This window comes from Bos indicus, chromosome 28 (genome assembly GCF_029378745.1).
Source record: "Bos indicus isolate NIAB-ARS_2022 breed Sahiwal x Tharparkar chromosome 28, NIAB-ARS_B.indTharparkar_mat_pri_1.0, whole genome shotgun sequence".
Classification (NCBI taxonomy): domain Eukaryota; kingdom Metazoa; phylum Chordata; class Mammalia; order Artiodactyla; family Bovidae; genus Bos; species Bos indicus.
This window is the reverse complement of record NC_091787.1, coordinates 38,215,395-38,240,094: the sequence shown is the minus strand read 5'-3', so window position 1 is coordinate 38,240,094 and position 24,700 is coordinate 38,215,395. Positions and strand designations below refer to the sequence as shown.

At 36.8% G+C, this 24,700-nt stretch overlaps 1 protein-coding gene and 1 long non-coding RNA gene across 4 annotated transcripts in view; one reads left to right on the top strand and one right to left on the bottom strand.

The window, feature by feature from the left end:
• LOC139180422 (uncharacterized) lies at positions 1-24,533 on the top strand. Its single transcript, XR_011564671.1, has 5 exons — positions 1-308; positions 14,903-14,978; positions 17,649-17,787; positions 19,937-20,063; positions 23,320-24,533. It is a non-coding gene; the product is annotated as an uncharacterized lncRNA (long non-coding RNA).
• Positions 16,890-24,700, bottom strand: part of NRG3 (neuregulin 3) — a 1,237,239-nt gene continuing 1,229,428 nt past the window's right edge. For 2 of the 3 annotated variants that reach the window (XM_019953669.2, XM_070782243.1), the window contains exons 8-9: positions 24,530-24,700; positions 16,890-18,792 (exon numbers count right to left, since the gene is read on the bottom strand). In XM_019953669.2, coding sequence (XP_019809228.2) covers positions 18,285-18,792; positions 24,530-24,700 — 679 coding nt within the window. In that variant the 3' untranslated portion in view covers positions 16,890-18,284. Of the gene's footprint in view, positions 18,793-19,024; positions 19,097-24,529 lie in introns of all 3 variants that reach the window. The other variant, XM_070782242.1, reaches the window with a different exon arrangement.

Sequence of the window (24,700 nt, the reverse complement as noted above, 5' to 3'; positions counted from 1 at the left end):
TGATGTACTGGACACCCAAGCCGAGAGCTGAACAAATAGACAGCCAGCAGCTTTCATTTGACTGATCCTGACTCCTGCGGGGTACTCTGCTGCCTCCATGCACCCACAAAATCCTGCCTGCCTTCTAATCTGAAAACATTTTCTCAGATTGCATCCTCTCCCTCCACCATCAAAGCTTTCAACATCTGCCCACCATCCCCTGGAAAGTCATCCCAGTCCCTTCAGAGGACAGGATTCTGAAAATTCTATTCGAGGGAAAAAAGGAAGTCTGGATCTCAAAAACAAAACGCCTGATGTTCTCCTAACAGGTGACTTTCACTTGCTATAATCACATATTTTGCTGATGAGTTTATAACAGTTCCCTCAAGGTGACACAAATTAATTAACCTATGAATAATTTGCCCCCCTTTTTTAGTACTGTTATAAAGTAGGTATTTAATACAATTTCAGTAGCTATTTCTTTCCAACTTTTGTTTACAAAGAATATCTGGAACCATTTCTGCTTCCTCTGAAAACTAATGAGCAGATATTTAGGAAATAAAAAAAATGCTCCCTGTACATCCATTTGTATAAACAAGTTTTTAGTCACCTTAATGGTTCTGATGGCAGTAATTAATGCAGTCGCTTAAGGCGATCCTTTATTTAAAAGACTTATTTCTATTCAAATTTACCACCATTCTAACATAGAGTCGAAACAATTTTCCTGTTTTGGAACCCATCTTAGTGTAAATACTCAAAGGAGATTATTGACTTCTTAACCCACTGTTAATTCCCAGGTAGCTGAGATGCTGTCTGAGTTGGGAACTATGAAAGGAATAGCAGGGACAAGCACAGGATTTAGAAAGTTTCAATACCAATCCCATCTCTACTCTGATCTAACTCCTGACTTCTCTTCAAAGGTTCACTTACCTATTCGGCTGTAGCTTCCTTGGCCTTCTTTCTCTTCTGTGAACTGCTAAAGACTTGCTAGCTAAGAAGTTTTGTGGACATAATTCCCCCCTGCCTGGAATGTTGCACCCACTCTATCTCACACGGCTAAAGCATGTGTGGACTTACATATGTCCTCCCGAGAGAGGACTTCCATAACCATCTTCGTAAGTGGGTGCCAAATCATCCCTGCTGTGTGCCATCATGGTCCATTCATATCCTTCATGACGCTTGTCCACACCCACACACATTTACACACACATTTGTTTATTATTATTATTGTTTTTTTGTCTCAGAAAATTACTATAAGCAGTGAAGATTTGGGACGATTTCTATTTTATTAACCAATGTTACCAAATTGTTGAAGGAATAAATGTTGGTTACAATTTAAAAGATCATCATATAATTTTGCAAAGCATCAGTTGTTTAGAACAATAAGGAAGGAATCTGAAATTTTGCTCCTCAATATTTATTACCCATATCACAACAGTCAGCTCTCTTACACAGATTATCACCACTTCAGACTTATCCTGGCTCAGAAGACAGCCATGTATTCTAGCTCCAGGGAGTATGGGATTGAAAGCACAATTTGATATATAAATTAAAACCAACTAATTCCAATCTAAAATTGATCTCTAGTATCTGAAACAGCAAAGATGCCTAATATTCATGGAGTAATTCTCTGAAATTAAAAATCTGAAAACATTTTAAAATGGATATGTTCTGAGATAGATGTACAGAGTACAGTTCTACTATCAAATATATAATAATGATTTTAGAAAATGAAAAGTTATTGTTGAATTCTCCTAAGATCATAAATCATTAACCTTTAGATTTTTAGTGTTGGAAAGAACTTTAAAGATTATTAGAGGTAAACATGAGAAATCTCACTATAAATGTAAAATACTAAATGAATCATCATTTTTTCCCAGTCTTTCTGTAATTGTTATCACACACCCCAATCCAGCCAATTGTCGTCTCTCACCAGTGTTATTTTCCATTGTCCTTTCACCATGAACTCTATTCTTACCACCTTGAAACAGTTTTCTACACCATAGCCCGAGCCATCTTTTTAAAGAAAACCTGAACAGACTCCCCGTCTTCATGACTCTCTTAAGTGCATCATTGCACTTAAGTTAAAATCAAAACTCCATACCCTGTCTTAGACCCAATATGACCTGGCTCAGGCAGCCTGTCCTCTCTGATCATCACCTTGCGCTCATCCTGCCTAACTCTGTTGCAGGCACTCTGACCTCTCTGCTCCTGCTCCAACATGTTAACCTGTCTCCCACCTCAGAGCCTCACATTTGCCACTTCTTCTACTTGCATCATCCTTGTCCAGGTCTTTGGGTGACTCCTTTTCAGTATTCAGTCCTATTTGGATACATGCAGAATCGTCTCAAAGGTGTTTTTCCAGTTACCCAATCTAAAATAGCTCCCTCCCCTCCTTTCCCACTCATCCACTCCTTATTCCCTTAGGTTTTTAAAGCACAAACTGAGTTTAGATTATTTAATTTCTTATTTGTTGTCTGTCTTCTTCACAGAACTCTAGCTCAGGAAAAGTAAGGACCTTGTCTGCTTGTTTTGCCACTGTGTCATGCTTTTAGAACTGCTCTCACACAGAGTAAGCATTTGGGCATGCCGAGTCGCTTCAGTCATGTCTGAATCTTTGTGACCCTGTGGACTGTAACCCGCCAGGCTCCTCTGTCCATGGGGATTCTCCAGGCAAGAATACTGGAGTGGGTTGCCATGCCCACCTCCAGAGGATCTTCCTAACCCGGAGATCAAACTTGCCTCTTTCCATCTCCTGCATTAGCAGGCGGGTTCTTTACCGCTAGCACCACCCGAGAAGCCCAGCAAGCCCTTAATAGATGTCTAAGAAAGGGAGAGCGGGAAAGGAGGTTGAAAACACATGAACGTGTGTACACGTCGGGGACGTCTGTGTGGAGAATTATCTAACCCGCTCTGTCCCCCCAGTCTCTCTACAAAGGAAAGACTCAGTCACCACTGTTTTCAAGGGGGAAGTGCATGGGCTCACAGGATGAGGCAGTATTCTTCCTCACCACACAAAAAACACTGTAGTTGGCAGGACAAGGTTTTATCTCTCATGTTACATGGGCTGCATTGCTTAACGATTGACTCCCTCTTTGCTTTCTCTGTAATCAGACATCATGTTATCAAAGGACAGATATACACATTTTACCTTTGCTCCAAGGAGCAGTAATTATTAATGTCATTTTATTAATGACAAACAAAATTCTGCAAACCAGCTCAGTATCACCTATGATTTTAAAGAAATCTTTGAACCAACCTAAATCCATTCTGAGCAACTATTACAGAATATTGAAAGCTTACACTGCTCTTTCTTTGCTAGAGGCCAACAGTTTTCATGGATGATTTGATGCTGGGAGTTATCTGTCAAGTTTTAAATAACAGAAAAATATGCCTACGCTTCCTGAGATGGAAAGTGACAGACAAGGAAGTTGCCATTTGCCCCCAGGTTTAAGGGAAATGAGAGAGAAATTGTTACAGTGACTTGGTGCTGTTGAGCAAATACGTCTAATCTCTGGAAAATAGGAAGCCTCGGGGGAGAATATAATAATATTGTCCTGCTTATTTTTGCCTCCTCCACAACAAACACTCAATTGTGATGCAGAGAAGCAGAACAGAAGCCCCAGTTAATCAAACCAAAGCGGCATGCCCAAAACTAAAAGGCAAATCCAGTCAAAGAAAACATCATAAAACAATGTACTAATTAGGACTGTAAGGATAGGAGGCAAAGTCATTCATTACTTTTTACAAAACACTGAATTGGGTTTCATAAATTAGACTGTTGAAAGTTATTTTTAACATCTGAATATAAAAGTAAAACATTATCCATTATAAAAAAATAGAACATGTTGAAAATTGTATAAAATTCTCAACATCTTACCACACAGATATAACCATTCTTAATATTTTAATATTTCCTTCCAATAGCTTATATTGAGGACATTTTCTAAAGCAATCAATATTCTCTGAAAGTACAGTATTTACTAATTCAACATTGTCCATTTACTATTATAATTTAATTAAGCATTCTCCATAGCTGCATTTTGGGCTATCTTTCAATTGCTTTTATTTTTGTTATAGTCATGTATGTATGCATATCTGTAGGAAAAATATAGGAAGAAACACTGGGTATATAAATTTATTATTTGTTATAAAATTATAATTCACTTTCATCCAATAACCTAATTCACTGTAATACTGGGAAAAATATCTGAGAGTATTTCAACTTTATAGGATTTAATAGAATTTCATCATTATATATATCATGATTTGTTTGACCATTTGACTTTATTATTTCCTATTTTAAATAAAGGCTCTAGTAAACATTCTTATATATGAACCCTCAAATAATTATCTGTATATAACTTCTATTATGAAATATTTCAGCCATAAAAGCTGTCACAAACACACTGCAATTCTTTCTGTGTGTGTATGTGGTTGGGTGGATGGTTATGCAGATATTCATGTTCTGTCCATTAGCTCTTATTTCCATTTTATTTTGTCCTCACTGAAGCATCACGCTTTGTCATTTTATTCACTGCTACATTCTAGAACACTACCTAGTAAAAGGTAGACATGCAGTTAAGATTTGTTGAAATAATCAGTTAATATTTGGGTGTTTTCTTATTTTAAGAGCTCTTTATTTAAACTTTCATAACATATATCACAAATACTATCCTAATTTCATCATATACTTCATATTTTTATAAATATCCATTTAAAATTGTATTCTGTATATATAATCCAATTTGGCATTTCCTCTTTGCTTTCATTCCTGGAAAATTCTTGGTCCACTACATTTCTTTTAGGTCTTTCATGGTTTTATCTATTACATGTAACTCTATATTTCATCAGTATGTTATTATAGTATGTTTATGAGGTAAGAACCTATATTTCCCTTTTTTAAATTAGCCAATTTTCTAGCAACATTTCTTGAACAAAGTGAATTTATAATGTAAAATGCCCTTCATTTCTATTCTTCTTTTTTTTTTTTTTTAATTTAGAAGTTCGTTTCTGGTCTGTTGATAATGTTTCTCTTCTCTCTATACCTGCATAAACACAATAGGTTTAATAATTGTACCATTATAACATATTTGATTTTATAATAAACTGGCCCTATTCTTTCCATATAGTTTATTCTTCCAAACTGCTTTGGGCTATTGTCATTCATGTATTCTTCAAAATATTCCTGGTATGTTTTTTATGTGATTGCATTATATTTATAAATGAAACTAGGAATTCTTGAGAAGTTTAAACTATGGAGTTTTCCCATGAAGAGAAAAATTATATTCCCATTTTATTTAAATATTAATTGCTATTTTATTCGGTAGTTCCCTTAGATTTATTTCAAGGTAATGTATATTTACATTAATATTGCACATTGGATCTTTAGCTTATTTTTCCTATCCATATATTCTGTTTATAGGCTTGTAACTGAAATTGCTTATAGTATCATTCTGTTGATTCTTGAATTGTTTTCTGATTCTTGTGATGTTCCTTTGCCATATTTATATCTATTTTCTTTTTTTATTCTTATTGCTAGATAATGTTTATATATGTCAGCTCAGTTAATAGTAATAATAGTGAGAGTGACCTTGTTTTTCAAGGAAGATGAATCTAATGTTTAATTGCTGTGTCTAATATTGACCACTGATTTTTTCATTGTTAAGGAAGTTTTTCCCCTTAATTAAAAAAATATTTTTTTAGGAATATAAATTGAGTCATATCTGATTTATTTTCTATGATTTTTTTCATCATGATTACTAAATATGATAATATTAAAATAAATTTAAATTGCTGAAATAAACCTTATGACATTATGGTAATTTTTATTATATGAGTATAATCCATTTGCAAGCATTTTATTTGGATTTTTTTGCATATTTATTTATAAGTGACATTGAAAATAGCAGTTTGCCAAAGACAGTTCTGCCAAACATTAATGAGAGGTCAAAGGTACTTAGGGAGAGGAAAAGATTTTGTGATCCAAACATTTATGGAAAATGTTTTATTTTAAAATGTACATTATATTATTTTCTAATCTTCTCAGTTGAATTCTTAATTTAAAATACATATTTCTTGTTTAGTGTTGAACTCATCTAAGATTCTGCAGATACTACTGAGTCCAACTTTGGCTGGTTTTAAATACTTTTTATGTCTTGCTTTCTATATTCTAAATTTTCTTTCACTGAAACTTTTATTTCCTCTTTGACACTTGTTCTTTAGAAGAATAGAATTATTTTTGTTTACTTTTTTTTTTAACATTTAAAAATGTTACTTTCCAACTGTTTATTTGTTCCAAAGCTTTAACAAAAGTATCTTAGAAAGAGTAGGAAAGTAGCTTTTTGTGTTTTTTTATTCCAATACAGTTTTTACATTGGTATTTTCCTATTTAACAATTCTTAGTTTTCAGTTCTGTACTATTTCTTTAAACAACTTTTTTTCCCTTAACTTTCTTTATAATGTGTTTTCCCTTTTATTGATTCTCTGCCATAACCCTTAGTCTTTTATCTCATTTCTAACTGTAAATTTTCTTATCATTTGGATAATTTCTAAGGTGTAACAGTAGAACAAATCTTATTTTGAAAACAGTCATGACCTCTGCCTATTAAAAGCTGTATGTTTGGCCTTTGTTTTTCTCTACAAATTGCTTCACAATGCTCCTGTTGAGATATTTGTGAATTCTCTGCCTTGACGACACAGAGGTTCCTCTCAGGCTTGTCTCTGCCCTATAATGGTTGGTGTATGAGACAGACTGAATGAATGCTTGTTTTTTATATTAATCACATACAATCCACCTTAAGCCCTTTCTGGCTTCAGCAGCCACTGGATCTGGATTTAACAGAGGAAGGTGGAGACACCCAAAGTGGGACTTCCCTTATCTTGGTGTCACGTTGTATCCTGAATTGCATAAAGTATCTGGTAGGCAAACATAAACACATTTATAATTTCCATGGTGTGGTCTCTTGAAGTGGATGGACAGGACAGTGCTGTCACACACTGACACACTAACTCTTGCTTTGTTGAAGCAGATGACCTGAGAATCACCATTTTGTACACATTCTTCACTTGATGAATAGAGTGGGTATGGCCAGGGCAATGTGTATGGTCCTTCTGGCCTCTTTCCTGGCACTAATAGGAATGTTTGGGATGAGATATATTTAGGATGAGAAATAGCAATTTTGCTAAATATCTGATCACTTCATATATGAGAATTTCAAACAATGCACAAAATTGGGTGCAGCTCCCATTCATTAGTTCTACGCTTTGTCCTCATTTTTAGCACTAGTGATAGCCCATCTGGGTTGGTGAATGAGAGTCAGGATCATCCTCACTTAGGCTTGGAGAGTCTACCCTATCCTGGACACTTGGACTATGATTATCAGAAACTCTTCAAGGAATATTATGATAGAAGTTTAGGAAATAAAAGGTAACTCTTTAAGAACCCTGGTTTGAAATCCAGCCCTGTATAATTTGTTATCTGGGAACCCTTGGGTAAGTTTCTTAACATCTCTGTGCCTTTGTTTCCTCATCTTTAAAATGGGGATCATACTCATACATACTCATATCTACTTCACAGGGTTATTATGAAGACTAAATAACTTAACATATGTAAGAAACCTAGTGCCTGGTATATTCTCAATTCTTTATAATGGTGTGCTTTTATTTTATGTCACTCCTCCCAGGTCCCAAAGCTGATGGCAGTTTTTAAATCATCTCCATTAACCCTCACTTTTTTGAGTGTGGATTGGGAGATATGAATATAGTCACATATATATAGAGTTTTCTCTAGGGCTTATGTCTTTTTATCCAGCTGTTTATATTAGCAAAATATTATGATTTTGATAGTTAAAATCCACCAAGGAGGCTGCTACAAAAAATAGAACTAATTCTGTGAGAGAACTCAGTATCTCTATCTATACATAGAAATATGCTAATACCAAAAAGTTGTTAATGCATATATGAGTATGTATAATATTGAAACACTGGCAAAAGTCAAAGGTAGGTAAACATTTGAAACTCAATTAAATAATATATATATGATAAATATTTAAAAATCTTTTTGAAAATATGAACGAGTTTCATCCATAGAATGGCTTGTATAACCATTAAAAATGTCATGTGTAAAGATACTTTACAAACTGAGGAAGTTATTAGAGACCATATGTGAAATCAATAAATCAGGACAAAATACTTTAAATATTAGATGCCTTCAGCTTTTAAAATCACATATGGAATGTATATATTCGATTAAAAATACTGGAAGGAAATATAATCAAATGTTAATAGTGGCTACCTCCTGTGGTGTTTCTTTCTTCTTATATATTTTATGTGTGAGCATGTAACAATTTTTCTAATCAAAAGTTAAAATTCAACTTCATTAAAATGATTAATTTCTTATCAGATCTAAACCAATTACAATTATATTGATAGGTCAAATAAGAAAATAAAAATTCAAGTGATGTTAAAACTGTATGTATTGGGTTGGCCAAAAAGTTCATTGGGGTTTTTTGTTTGTTCCATCTTACATTTTGGCCAACCCAATAATAACCACTTCCAGGAATCAACTGAGTAATGTCTAAAATAAACTTTCAAAGTGGCCATACTAAAAGGTAGAACCATGGTGATAGTATAAACATCAGTGGTTGCTTAGGAGTGGGAGACGAGGGAGGAATGAATAGGTATAGAACAGAGGATTTTCAGTGAAATGCTCTGTTTAATAAACATGATGATAGTGAATGTGTGTGTCTGACTTTTTGCCATCCTTTGGACTGTAGCCCACTGGGGTCTTCAGTCCATGGGATTTTTCAGGCAAGAATACTGGAGTAGGTTGTCATTTTCTTTTCTAGGTGATCTTCCTGACCTAGGGACCAAACCCTTGTCTCCTGTGTCTCCTGCATTTCAGGCAGATTCTTTACCCACTGAGCCAGATAGTGAATATATGTCATTATATGTTTGTTGAAGCCCATAGAATGTACAATACCAAGAGTGAACCATGATATAAACCATGAAGACTGTGTGACTGTGATGTGTGCATGTAGGTTCTTCTGTTGTAAGCAATGTACTGCTCTGGTGGTTGATGAGGGGAAAGGCTTTGAATTTGCGGGGACAGGAGGTATATGGGAAATCTCTGTACCTTCATCTCAGTTTTACTATGAACCAAAAGTTGCTCTGAAAAAACAAAAGGAAAAAAACAGCAAAAGAAAAAGTCATGCTTATTGACCTAGCCATACAATTTCTTACAATGTGTAACCAAAAAAATTATTCTTAACCAGTCAAGTTCACAAATATATCCTTACTAGTCTTACAAAATTTTTAGTTATAAACTGCCTTCCCCTATGAAAAAATGCACATACTAACCTATGGATAAGCATTACTTACAATTATGAGTATATATAGACCTATGGCACTTGTTATGGATCTACAGTTTACTTCCAAAAGAAAGGAAGTATAATATATATTTTAATATTAATTGTAGAATTACTTATGGTAGTGAATGAATGGAGCAATTTAAATATCAAATAGTATAACAGAATATCTAAATAAGTCCTAATAGAACAAATTAAAATTCCTGTAGGCTTTAAATGTTTACAATGAATTACCATGGTTCAGTATGATATTACTATTTTTAAGTTATAATAAACCATAGTAGGAAAATAAATCTGTGAAATATGCATATATATATATATAGAAAATGAGAAGAAAATATGTAAAGACACTACTAATTTTGGTCTTAGCATAGTTGAATCCATGCCATATTATTTCCTTATTTTTCACAAATTCAGTAACATTATTTTTTAAAGTAAGAAAAGCAAAGAGAAATTTATTAGTTAAATCTTTCTGTTGTATAAAAGTTTGTGGGATCGTGTCTGGCTCTTCTATTTAACTGGTGAAAAGACACCCAGTGATGCTTATTCAGTTTTTGTTGTTTTTTTTTTAAGCTGGAATGCATGGACACTGCAGGACAAATTACTTTTTTAAAAATAAAAATAATTTGCCATTTCTCATACTCTGTGCTATACAGTACTTTTCAGCTTTATTTGGATCCAAGGAAGACCACAACTCTTTACATCTGCATCAGACATTTTAATTTTCAAAATGTGTGCATCTGCCTCTGTATCTGATTCAGTGGCTTCTTCTGTGTTTACCTTAAAAAGTGGGAGCATGCAGTGAAAGGTGACAATGGGTGTTCATGGAAAATAAGGCGAGGTTAATAGATAACAACTCCTTTTTATAATTCTGCCCATTTAATTTCCATCTGATCTGTGGCATATTTTCATAAGCTTTGTGTTAAGTTAGAAGAAATAGCAAAGTGGACATTTCAGTATTTTTAAATGTTCACATTTAAGTATCAGATCAGATCAGTTCAGTCACTCAGTCGTGTCCGACTCTTTGCGACCCCATGAATCGCAGCACGCCAGGCCTCCCTGTCCATCACCAACTCCCAGAGTTCACTCAGACTCATGTACATCGAGTCAGTGATGCCATCCAGCCATCTCATCCTCTGTCGTCGCCTTCTCCTCCTGCCCCTAATCCCTCCCAACATCAGGGTCTTTTCCAATGAGTCAACTCTTTGCATGAGGTGGCCAAAGTACTGGACTTTCAGCTTATATGCGCATTTAAATATACTAAAAGTGAAAGTGTTAGTCACTTAGTTGTGTCCAACTCTTTGCGACCCCATAGATTGTAGCCCCCCATTGACAGTAGCCCAGCAGGCTCCTCTGTCCATGGGATTCTCCAGGCAAGAATACTGGAGTGGGTTGCCATTTCCTTCTCCAGGGGATCTTCTCAACCCAGGGATTGAACCCCAGTCTCCCACATTGCAGGCAGATTCTTTACCATCTGAGCCACAAGGGAATATACTAAATGGGTATAATTAATGCCCAAGAAAAGTTCTAAAACATTAAATATTATTACACAAAGAAGAGTATATTTATGGAGAATTATGAAAAAACCTTTTGATGCAAACTATTTAACCAATATTCCTCTGCATTATTTTAACCTTAGATTTTATTTTTACTCAGTATTTTATTTGAAACCTTTACAAATATTGTTACTGGTTTCTATCTTGGTCAGTTGTTTAAAGCATGATTATTTGGTTTCACTTATTGTTCTCTTCTTTTATGGAATGGCTGATTTTGTCTTTCTCCCTTAAAAAAATGGAAAATACTGCTGTAAAAACAAGTAGGTTGAAAATTTTGTTAACAATATTAGGAAAATTAAAGGACCCTGGGTATGTCTGTATATGAAAAGATATTTGTTAAAGTCATGAACCTTATTATCACATTTAAAATGTTCCTAGTTTATTCCCCCTAGTAACACAACTCAAAAGAACAAAGCTGTATTTTTTCTACAAAATCACAACAGTCTCATTTAGCTGAAAAATTCCCTGTTTAATAAAAGAGAAGTGAGATAAGAGGAACATGCAGTAAGAATCTAACCTAAGGGAATCTAAGTGTCCAGCATCATCAAAGGCTGTTGAAAAGGGACAACAGGGAAATGGTAGTCAAAGATTTCCTGCACAGATGAAAACTTATGTGAAGTCAAAGATTATTATTAAACTGACTACTAAATTCATGTCTTCATTTTTAATAAGCAGTATGATTTATCTCCCTGGAAACAAAGTGCATGTAAAATGGAACTTTACTAGGATGTCAAGGGACATACAGCTTGTATTATTTCCCATAGCCTTCATATCCCACACAGTGGTGGGCATAATTCGGAAATGTTTTCTTGGAAAAAGTCAAAGGAGACACATACATATGTGCTCCTTGAAACAAAATTATTAGCACAGGCACAAAAAAGATCAGTTTTGGTAAATTTATTTTAAACAACTAAAAATATTCTGCTAAACATTTTGCATGTATTCTCTGTGTGACTTTCATTCTTTAAAATATGATTGGTCAAATATTAAGAAGGGAATTCATTTTTAATTTAGATTTAATGTATTCAACCATATCCTTGAAAAACAAAGAGCCAAGTAATTTCCTTTTAATTACCTTTAAAATATATACATTGGCTACTGGAAAATGTATAGTGATTATAAGGTAAGTTTTCCATGCTCTTATTTCTTTCAGCTTGAACAAATGTGTCTATTCTCTAGACTTTTATTGGTAAAGACAAAATTCAAAAGCAGATTGTATAGAACAAAACTTAAAAGTTAATCACTGTTTTCTTGCTGTAAGTATTTCCTTGAAAAGACATCTGAGTTCAAGGTCTTCCCTGTCACAGGAGTTTGTAGTTTCACATACTTGGGTGACTTATGAATGAAAAAATCTAAGGAAAGGGGTACAAAATTGAGTTTTAACACACTATGTGTACTGTGCTGTGTATGTGTGATGATTTAAGCCCTTACATTTATTTCAGAAAGAAAATTATCAATGTAAAATGTTCCAAGGCTATGTGAGGAGTTTAGCAGAACTCTAAATACATTAAAAAACAAGTTAAAAATTGCTGGACTTTCCCCCTTCTTTTTCAATTTTGTAAACAACTACATTGAATCCATATAACTTTAAAAACCAACAGAGTTTAAAGAGACATATATTTTTTTGTTTCAAGTTTTCAAAATTCTGTATTGTTTTATAAAATACTTAGGAATTCAGATGTTGAGATCTCAATGAAAAGATACAATTATAGATGGAAAAATTGATGCTACTCAGGTTGGAAGAGGAAATAGAGACTGATTTTTCACGAACAGTGACTACAACCAACATTATGTGTGTAAACTCTGCATTTTTATGTTCTATTGTGTCCCCCAAAGACAGGATTATTTCCAACTATAATGTGAACATAAATTCTCTGAAATTCTCAAGAGAATTTATTCACTATTAATTGGAGAGTTTATGTTAAGTTTGAGATGCAAATAATTAAAAATATCAGCAAAAACCTTGTGTATGCAATGAGTGTGTGTTATGGCTTCTGTGAGAGGAGAACAGCTTCAAGGTCTCATGCTTTCTCTGTAGAACCCTTTGCTCTGGCTTCAATAAAGGTTCACAGCTTACAGTTTCTTTTAAAAAAATCTTCAGCAAATTCGGACTTAAAATCTGGGGCAAATTTGATGTTCAGGCTTTGAAAGTCATGACTGAGCAACTTTCACTTGGCCATCCCTTCTTTATTACTTGGCATACACAAATTTACTTTAAAAACAACCACAAGAGATTCTATTTCTCTATGGAAATTAAATGGAACATTGTAAATGTCTTATTTACAAGTCAATATACGATTCCAATAATTTTGGAGTCTTAGAGCCATGATCTCTCCAAAGAGTGGTGCTGTGAAAGTCGCTCAGGCGTGTCCAACTCCTTGTGACCCTATGGACTGTACAGTCCACAGAGTTCTCCAGGCCACAATACTGGAGTGGGTAGCTGTTCCCTTTTCCAGGGGATCTTCCCAATCCAGATGGCTAAAATGATAAGGGTTGTGTTGCTGCTGCTGCTGCTAAGTCACTTCAGTTGTGTCCGACTCTGTGTGACCCCATAGACGGCAGCCCGCCAGGCTCTGCCATCCCTGGGATTCTCCAGGCAAGAACACTGGAGTCGGTTGCCATTTCCTTCTCCAATGTGGGAAAGTGAAGGGTGAAAGTGAAGTCACTCAGTAGTGTCCGACTCTTAGCGACACCATGGACTGCAGCCTACCAGGCTTACTAGAAGACAAATAACATAATGTCTGAGTTGGAATGACTGCCTAACATTCCAACCAGTTGGAAATTAAAGATGAGCTAGATCGTCCTTCTCATTTGAAGATGGGATCATGGAGCTACTATTATGTATACATAAAGTAGAAGCTTTTGCAATGTCATCTTCCAACATAAAGATTTTCTAATTCATTTTCAACAGTAAGAATTATTTGTTATCACACCATTAATTCTTTCATAGGCAACAATACACGTGCAGTCAATACAGGTTTTTATGACTAAGTTATTAAAGTACTAGCAGCCAAGTATGTCTCAGTCTGGTCATCTCTACTAGTGTCTTCACTGGGTAATCAGCATTAACACGTAGCTTCCCCACAATCACTCTGCCCTCACCACAACTCTTCACTAGATACAGGGGGTACTACACATCAGAGATGCCTGTTTAGGCACCTTTGACGGAACTAAATAGTTAAAATTATAAAAAATATATTTGAGCTTATACATTATAGGGAGAATAATCATATATACCCATAGTTTATTCTTCATTTCTAAGAGATAATCTAGCAGACATTTTCCTCCACGGTCTTCTGAATTTTTTCCAACTCAAGGAAATTTCTGCTTACCTAAGAGGAAGAACTAGAAAATGCCTGTGTTACCTAAACATTGCCAAGTTGGCTGATTTCTAAAGGTTTTTATTTCATTGGCATTCCATGAGGCGATCACTTTAATGTTTGTCAATGAAACAAAAATAATAAAGCTACCAAAATAATCAAACACCTAAATGTAATACATGTATATTTTATACATACATATATGCTTATCCATGTATGTGTGTAGTCACAGTAGGGAACAGATTATTATGAGAGAACAATGTTGATCTTAAGGAGTGAATTTCTTCTTTTACCCTCGCTATTTCTTTAAAAGGGAAAGAAAGAATAAAAGAGAAAGAGATAAAGCTTATTTAAAGGCCTCATTTCCCATGACATTGGGATGCATTTAAAATCGAGAACAGCCCAGAAACGTTGTGCTGGTCTTTCTTGGATGAAGACTGAATTTGTGTAGACCAAAATACAGACATAGTCTAGACATGCCATCATTTAATAACACTGTACTGAATCTATACAATTGAATAATAATTTAAAAAGTACTCTTTATATATAAAATGTTTCCTGGATACCAAAAGCTAAAATAAAAACCCCACCCCTCCTGCTGTGTTCCTAGGTATATTATGTACTCAGTTGGGAAATGTTTCATAGCACTTGTCTAAGGGAAATATTTTCTGGTTTACAGGGTTGGAATTAGAGGAATCACCATTTCCGCCCCCTCACTCAGGGAGTCATGGTTTCCTGTAGCACCATACTGCAAGGTAAGTGTGAGTGACTGCTGCATACATCAAGTGTATTCTGGTGGACAGCTAGTTGCTGATAGCCTTAGAAGCCCCACTCAAGTCGTACCTGTCAGTTAGTCCAGAAGCCAGTGCTCATTCTCTGGAAATCTGCCTGGCCCTTCTGTTCTCTGTTTGGTAGGTCTGTTATGTTATGATCAAACAAGTTAATTGTGGAGTCCTGAAAAACTGCACCATTTCTCCTCTAGAGGACTTGGCTATTGATACTTGGAGATAATGTAAATCATTGGGGATTTTATCCATCTACAAATATTTAGTCCTTCACCCATAGCAAGGTAGATATTGGACAAGAGTGTAAACCATAGAACACTTAATGTACACAACAAAACTAGAGAAAATTTAGATGCCAATACTCCAACATAATTTCCACTATTTCTCATTAGCAAAAATTGTTCATATATTTTAAACAACAGCATTGTATAGAAGTCACTGGCAAATCAGAATAACATACACTTTATATAAAATAAGACAGGAAATGATTCAGAGTGAAAAAGTAATGAGTAACATTCATTCTCCAATAAATGATGAATTGCAACTTACTCAATTACCAAATCTCCAAATATCTACCCTCATAACAAATACAGGGAAAATGAAGCAAAGTCAAAAGTGTCATGTAGAAATAGACACTTCTGTGTAGGCATGTGAGCTTGAAAGACAGGGTACCGACGTCTCCAGATGTTGGCCACATTAGATCAGCTTTGAGAATCTTGATGCTTATCAGCACTTGTCTGCTGGTGCCCAAAGAGGTGCTTTTTGAGTCTGAAAGCTTTTCATTGGAGAATTTCATATTCCAAAAGGAGATAATGGTCACCTTCAGTGGTCATTTAATAATTGCTCTTACTGGAGGGTTTCTGTCTCCACTCTCAATTTTGATATAACTGTATCTCTAAACTTTACATCGGGCTGCTGGTGGACATGCCTGATGTTCATACCCTTTAGAACGCACAAGGCTATTTATAATCACAGAATACATGGTTCTACTTTAACTAAATAAGGGTTGGATCAGGACTTAAGTTTGATTGACAACCTTTGATCTTCTTAGAGTAAATGATATATTAACTTCATACAGAACATACAACCTCCTAATTAGGTAGATTCTGTATGAATTCATTTAGATATGCAACAGGTAACATTTTAGTGAAAAACCCAAGACAAGCTTGACTTCAACAGACTTGAGAAGACTTCCAATGAGTTTGATAATTGTGAAAAATTTAAATATAATAACACATTGGGTATGCAAATTATGGGGTTTTAATATACCTGTTAATTAAGACCATCTTTCTCAAAATTTCCCCAAAGATGATGCTTCTAAATGAGAAGTTAGATAATTGAGATATTAAAAATGTATAATAATCTTTTGAGTCTAACAGTATTACCTCTATTTTCAAAGTAAACAATGACTACCACAAAGCATTTTGTTAAATATAAAATGTGTTTCTACCAAAATGTTTTCAACATTTGAGACTTGAGTTTCCAGTAAACAGTGTTAAGAACACAATGTTCTTTATTTTCCCTTATGACATTATGTCTATTATCAAAGAATATTCTCAAAGAGCAATTTGCAGAGAAACAGCTTAATCTTAAATAAGAATTGTATATCTTCAATATTTGATTCAGAAAGAGTTACATTCCTTTTCAAGGGAATGTGCATCTTCCACAGAGAAATTTTAATCAAAGTTTTCCCAAACTTCAGTAAAAGAAATCTTTTATGTACTTTCAAATACTGTGCCTTTTTATTTAAAACAGTGTAAACATAACAACTCAACACCACCGATAATTGGAAAAAGACTGGTTATGTGAACACTAATTTCCTTGATTGCCCCATGAAAAGAAGGGTAAATAAAACAGACAAATCTTCAGGAGAAGTTTCAGTTCACCTTAGCAGTGGTAAAAATATTGCTTTATTCCAAATGAACATACAGCACAATTTACTGTTCTTTGGGGGACTTCCTTTGAACTGAATAGGCTGGGCTTTGTGACTTCAACAATTTATTCTTTCCATATTAACCACAGAAGCCAATGTCTCGGTCCACACATGGTAGACTCTCTATAAAATAAATAGTAATGAGGATGATGAGAAAGCAAAGGGTAACCATCAATTTGGTCATTGGCTTGTATAAATAATTTAAGTACGCATGACTCAGGATAAGTACCCATCCCCAACTTTCCTTGTAATACTGATATCATTAATGAGCCAATAGTTGTTCCTCTCAAAAAGATTCACATCAGAAAATGGTCTAGACATTGTCAAGAGTTTTGTAGGACCCCACCATGCAAGTGACCTTGATTTACTAACTGAACTTTCTACTTAATGGAAAAAATTTAAAGTGAACAGATCTACGAGGGAATTTTTTTTTTCTTCTGAATATTAGATTCCCTGATGTTTCAGAACAAATTTTTAGCAAGCTGAATACACACACACATGCACACACATACGCAAAATGAACATATGTGCATACGGCATACCGGTGCTCGAGTGAGCAGGTACACACACACACACACACACACACACACACACACACACCGAGAAATGCTCCTTTGGAGCCCCTAAACAATCTCAAAGAAAAACATTTCTAGTAGCATGATTTTAGTGACACGACATTTGTGATGTTTTTGTCTCTTTTTCTATAGTAATTTCCTACCTCCCTCTGAGATTCTGTGCCTTCAAATTTTGGAGGAAGCTGGCACATAAGAGCGGCTAAGAGTGCCCCGTGATGCCCTCTATCTTCTATTCCTCTCCTTCCAGAGTCTTTGTGCCATTCTTCAAAAAGTAAGTAGAAAACATTACATTGGTTGACATGACATAACCTGTGATGAGGCCGTCGAGTGGATAGAGATTTAGGGTTTGGGATTGGCAAGCCACATGGCAAGGGCCACCTGCTCACTGGCACGTCCGCCCTCAGCATACATCTTTTCTCTTTGAAACTGGGTAATTGCCAGCACTTTTTATGAGGCCACTGGCACTGTGGGGCTGAGGGTCTGAATTGCCCACATCTACTAAGAGCCAAAGAGGACAGTGTTGGGACTAACTGAAATTGTATTCAGAATTCTACCCAAAAGCTTTAGTTGTAAGCTTTATCCCTCCTGAAACGTTTCTTTCCCTTTAAAAAAATATTTTGTTAAAAAACACTATGATATGAGGGCGATAGACTATTTGGTTTCTTCTAAGTAGATGCTCTTAAATTAATGCATATAAATAATTTGTATTTAATCTCCTCTCTTTCCTGTTGAGCAAAGCATAGAATGCACAGATTTCTACATCTCGAGTCACTTGGTCAATGCAGGGTCTCTTTGTATTTCGTTTCTTAAGACAAATTGTGCCTCTCGTTCTGATTTGGCTGTGGGACTCAGGGGAAGAAAGGCTGTGTTTTCACTCGCACTGTCCTCCGTCTCTACGCTGGCCAGTTCGTAGTCTTCTGACCGCCTGGCATCAGTCAGAATTCGAATCTGCTCCTGGACAGTTTCTAGCAATATTTTCACTTCTTGTTGTTCTGCTATAAGACAATCGCTGACTGGAATACTCACATTGACAATATCAGCAGAGTAGGAGTTTTTGCACCTTTTGATGCTTTTGACTTCAGAAATCCCTGGCATTTGCATGCAGGTTTCCTCTAGACCCACTGAAGGGATGATGGGCACAGAACTGGCCCTTGGGGATGAGTATCCCATCAGGTCCTTTTGCTCCAAACTATTAAAATAGGAGTTTGTCTCTCTTGAAGGCAGTTGCATATTTATTGATGCATTTTGTTGGGTTGTTAAACCATTGGCTGAGTACCTGAAAAAGAAACAAAGTGTAACATACACTGCTACCTGCCCCACAATATTCAGTCAACAAAGCACTTTCCACATGCATCATCTCACTGACTTCTCACAGCAACCCCATGAGACGGATACTATGTTCCCAGTTAAACAGAGAAGTAAACTGAAGCTCGTATAGGTGAAGTGACTTGCCCAAGGTCACACAGAAAATAAGTGACAGATTGAGACTCAAACCCAGATCTTCTTACTTTAAGTCCAGGGATCTTTCAACACACCACAGCTGTATAGGCAGGTGGGGTATAGTCTTCCTGACCTCTATCCTAGAATACAAAGTAAATGGGGGTTGAGCAGGTAAGAGTGTGGCCCTTCCATAGTGACAAACAGGAAACCCATAATGGCATTACTCCACTCCATCAACCTGACCACCCTCTCAGCCCTGGTTTAGTCCAGTAGACTCCTTGTGGCCACCCTAGGTGGAGGCAGTCAGGAAGCCCACTCTTCAGCATCAAAATACTACAGTCCTAAGTTTCTCTGCTTCACACTGACTTAGTCCAATTTCCAATGGACTCTGTTCTATAGGAACCCCCTTCCTGCCAGTTTATAGAGCCTAAAAGATGGGATGAGAGGCATACAATTCCCCTGTCTGCCCAAGAAGAACATGCGGGAAGTTCCATGGGGCCTCAATCAAGCTAGTAATGTTCCTCACATGGTTTCAGGAGCCAAGGAAGGTAGTTTATGGGTGCGTGACGATGGCTTGTCCAGAATGCCATCATGACATTCCAAGTCATTTAATATGCCAGAATCTAGCTGGCCCTCTTCTTGGTTGTTCAGAGCTGGTGAATTATCCATTGCTTCTGAACTCTCTAAAGCCAAAGATTGGAGCCGAGATATGGTAGATTCACAGAAATGAACAGTAGTATTTATCCTATTTCTCAATTATTTTTACTTAATCTTAACCTTAAATTAAAATTTAAGCATAATCTAAACATATTCACCCTCAGTATAATAAATCTCATTCCCCTTGTCTTACATTATATTGTAAATAAAAATCATGTTTATACACGGAAAGAATAATTGCAATGAAGTGTGTTGCATACTAAATAGAAGCCTTTATTGTAAAGACAAGATCGGAGAAATTTAGAGCTCTGTCTTTCTGCCAGACAGCATAAAAAGATGAGGAATGGCTTTAGGTTGCAGTTCCATCCTCTCTCACTGTGCCCAACATGGAGTTGGCAATCAATACATTTTGATGGAATGGACACAGGACTACATGACCAGATCTTCAAGGTAAACAGTCTTTTAATATCCTAGTTAACACAACAAGAGCTACCATTCACACAGAGCCTTCAAAAGGCACTTTCACCTCTAATTACTTTATTGATTTATAACACTCTGTGGTTTATTATTATTACCATATAATGGATGAAAAAACTGGACTAAGGAATACCCAAATGACTTGCTCCAAATTATACTCTTGGAAAGCAGCAGAGAAAGCAGTTAAACCTATGTTGTTTTATTTTGTTACTATCAAGGCCTTAAATGAGCGGGCATCTCAAAGTGCATCCCAGCCTTTTTTGGGATGTAAAATCTTTACCTGCACAAACTAGGCACATAGAAGGAAATTCCCTAGGGGATCTTACTCCTTTCTCCTTAGTGTTATATCACTGAAAATCTGAACCTAAAGTTTCTGATCAATGAATCAATTTCAACAAGAAGGAAGGTGCCAACTTTGAGGCTTCTGTGTTCTTTTCTTAGCACCATTAATGTGTATGAAGGTAGGGAATGTCTGCTGTCAAAGTCACCAATGGCACAGGGCCAAGAAATTTTATTAGGATAAAATCATCTTTCATATGGATATCATCAGAGTATATCCATGAGCAGAACCTAACAGGATGAAAAGTAGTGGTGACAGATGCCAATTCTTAATACCTGGATCTGAACATATTTGTAAAAATGGCTAAAGGTGTAAATATCTTATAGGATTTAGTCAACCGACGCTTTAACAAGTCCACAATGTGACATGACTAAGAAGTAATCCAAGGCAATTCAAGCCAGACTTGGAGCTGTCTTCCAATATGCCTGTGGGCTGCCCTGGGTGGCTCAGTGGTAAAGAATCCTCCTGCCAATACAGGAGACCTGGGTTCCATCCCTGAGTCAGGAAGATACTCTGGAGAAGGAAATGGCCACCCACTCCAGTATTCTTGCATGGAAAATCCCATGGACAGAGGAGCCTGGCAGGCTACAGTCCATGGGGTCACAAAGAGTTGGACATGACTTAGTGACTAAAGAGCAGCTGATAGATGAGAAAGGAATTGCAGTTGACTTCTGCGTCATCTCACAAGCCAGGTATGGGTCACACGCTGGCAACAACTGAAATCTAAAATGCTGCCCTAACATGAAGGTGTACTTGAAACTATTAGAACTCTCCAAAATGTGACTTTGTTTTGGATCAGAAAAGATTTCAGTTTCCACCACCATTATATGCTCTGGAGTCTTAGACAAACACGGAAGCCTAACTTTAATTCTCTCATTAATTAAAACTGTCAGGTTGTAATGCTGACCTGGGGGCTGCTCTGAGGACTCGCTGAAGTGATGCCTCTGCATGAATCGGTAGAGGCACACTGGTGGTCCTCCCTTTCTTCCTAGAGTTGCTGCGAGTGTTCTAGCACTGGGCTTTGAGTAGGAGGTGACACTACTCTCCAGAAGCTTAAGTTAAATTTCTAGATGTGATTCTTGATTAGAAGATACTCAGAATTCTACATTCCATCATAGTCAATGACTGTCACATTCTATCCATAAGCACATCATTCATTGACTGTAAAGTACCAGTTTGGATTGCCCTTCTTCCGATGATCCCTCAGCAAAGTAAGCAACGTGCCATTTCCTTTGTAGCTATGTAAACAAAGCCTCCTTTTAAAGAGGGAAGATTTCAACAATTAGTCATTTCGTTTGATTCCTAGGAATTCAAGGGTCAGGCTAAGAAATATGTGTTTCCCCAGAGGACTCTAGGACCCAGTTCTTGGTGCATATGGCATTAGAATGAACAGACTAAATTGAAGGAATCTAATTTTCCCTCTGGAGCCATACGATTAGAGATTCCACATGTATACATTGCCATTCATGACTGAGATTTTTCTTCACGTTCCTTTTCTGGTTTCGTGGTTTATTGGGTCAGAAAGGCTGGTATTCAATGGTTCTTTTACATGGGCTATCTTATCTTTGGGTTCACCATTGAAATTCTTTTATCTTTCATGCATTCATCTCTAAACTTCCCGAAGAATAACTGAATATAAGTTTGTGAAGTTGCTATTTAAGTGAGATGGATGATGAGTATGTTTCAGATCCCTTCTACTTTGAAGGAAGCAGTCTCTTGTGATTCTCGCTCTTTCCGTTTAGTATATGAATCCATCAGTTTGATTTGCCTGACATAACGCAGTTCAGAGCTTTGTGAGCCACTAGCCATAGTCGACACCAAGCCACTGACCAGGGGAAAGGCTCTTGAAGAAGCTCCTTTCCACCTGACTCCCTCCTCAGGCTTCACCAAGTCAGACACTGGGTTCAAGCTGGGCTGAAGTTAGTGCCAAGGAGAGACATCATATACACGGGCAGTCTAAGTAGCAGACAGTGCCCATGTGCTTCAGGAGCAGCACATGGCAGCAGATGGCTGATGGCGCTTATAAACTCATTCACTCCCCCTCCAGGGAAGGGCCAGATTTGAAAAAGGCTTTTAGCTGTGAAATTCTATTACCAATTCCATTTCCAGTCCGGTGAGATGGTCAGTCCCCCAGGAGTGGGAAATAGCCATTCTCAAGAACTGAGAATGAGATTGCTCCTTGAGATTCATTGTGCTGAGCACACAGTGACTTAGAGTCATCATTTATCAACACTGGGTGCGTATCACATTGGAAAATGCATGTGGCCAGCCAATTGAAGAGAATATTCCAAACCCAATGACGGTTGAACCAAAACAAAATCTCCACCAGGCGGGATAAGTGTTAAGTCCCCCAGGAGTTAAAAAGCAAAACAGTGCCTGAACATGCCCTGGAAATCTCTGGGCCCTTGGAGATTTGTGTACGTTTGGTTCAACACTATGCCTGTCACAGAGCAGCCTCTTAGGTACATTTGGAATGATAGCCGTGGTAGTGCCCAGCAGAGGAAAGAAAGCGCGGACTGAGTTCTCTGTCCACTCACAACATCTCTGAGCTTGATTTCACCTCACTCATTCTCACTCTAACATTCATCCTGGGGCAGTGGGGAGAGGGTTGGGGGGAATACCTAAGTAACAGACGTTATTACTGATTGAAGAAGAAAAATAATTACGAAACATAATTAGCTATAGGCTAATGCAAGCCCATTTTCCAGCCATGAGGCAAATAGAGATGCAAACTGCTTCCTGAAACTTGTATTATGTATTTTGGCCAACTTAGCTATTATGTTGAATGTGTAAATCTCACCCCAGACCTGTACCGATATATTTTACAGTTCAATTGGAATTGCTTCACAATTACAAAATTGAGATACAAGCTATTTATTTATCTTCTAGTCGTCCTACAGAAATCTGTGGCCGAGATTTGTCAGACACGGCACTGTTGCATGTATATCCTGCCCAGAGGGAAAGACAAAGTTAAGGATCTGGGACCTCAAACCTGCTTTGACTTCCAACTTGCTACAGACTGGGTAGAAAAATCACCCAGACCAAAGAAATGTAGCCTGGCTTATTCAGAGAGAGAGAAGAAGACTGGATGCAACAGGCTTGAGTGAAGGAATGGATTCTTAGACTTTCTGAAGTAAACCCTGATTGCATTGCTCTTGAAATTAGTAGTAATACCATAATTGTTCCCATGGCAATAAATACAAGTACCCCTTCTCTGCTTACTATGTGTCAGGCACAAGCTCTTGACACATGTAATTTCTTTTTAATCTGCCTGACAATCCTCAGGAAGTCTCGTACTATTTTGTTCAATGTATAGACTAGAAAACATAAGCTTAAATGATAAAACTTTCTCAAATTCAAACAAGGAGTAATCCAGCTTGTCAGTTTTGATAAGGGTGCCATCTTTGGTTGGATAGCTTAGTCAGTTAGGTAAGTGGTGTCTAAAACTCACTCTCCACTCCACTCACCGTTCTATGAGCCCATGCAGGTCCACGCCCACTCACAGGAAGGGGCACTTTTTGCACTGCAAGGATGGGCAGCAGCCACTGAGTCCCAAGCCCAGTTTTCCACCCCTGCACTGTGAGTGAAACTAGAGATCTGAGTTCAGCTAGTTGTGCCTTGACAATGTGCTGTCAGCATTGACTGAGGCACGTTCAAGAATGCTCTATGGAGCAGATGCTACTTCTGTATTACCGGTAACTGCTTATGGTATTTTCCACAATAGTCATTAGAGAATTAAGTCCTTTTTTTCCCCCCAAACCTAAGGATGAAGGAATACTTTTGTCCTCCTAAGAAATCCCTAGTTTTTAAAGTCAAAGACACATTCCCAGTTATTTTAGAAACTTTACTAAAACATAGTCTAGATATCTATATACTTCTTAATGTTACATTTCTTTTCCATCTAACATTTCCCAAATATCTACTTCCATTTTATCTATTCTTTATAGTTTATCTATTCTTTTGTGGAACAAAGACGGAAGCAAGCATAAACAGCCAATTAGTGATGGAAATCAGTGAATAAAACCCCAAGGAACATTAAAAACTCCATTTAAAACTCTAGCATTCACCCGCCCTAAATTCCATTGCTCTTAAGACCTACCCTTGGCAAGGTATCGTATCCTGGTCTGGGATCTTTGATTCCTCCAGTTGCTGATATGCTGGTCCCACGAGTCCACCCAGCCTACTTCGGGGTGATGGGGGTGTCCTTCTGAAGGCATTCCTATGGAGCATACCACTCCTTTGCCCTGGACTGCAGCAAGAGGAGAGGGTC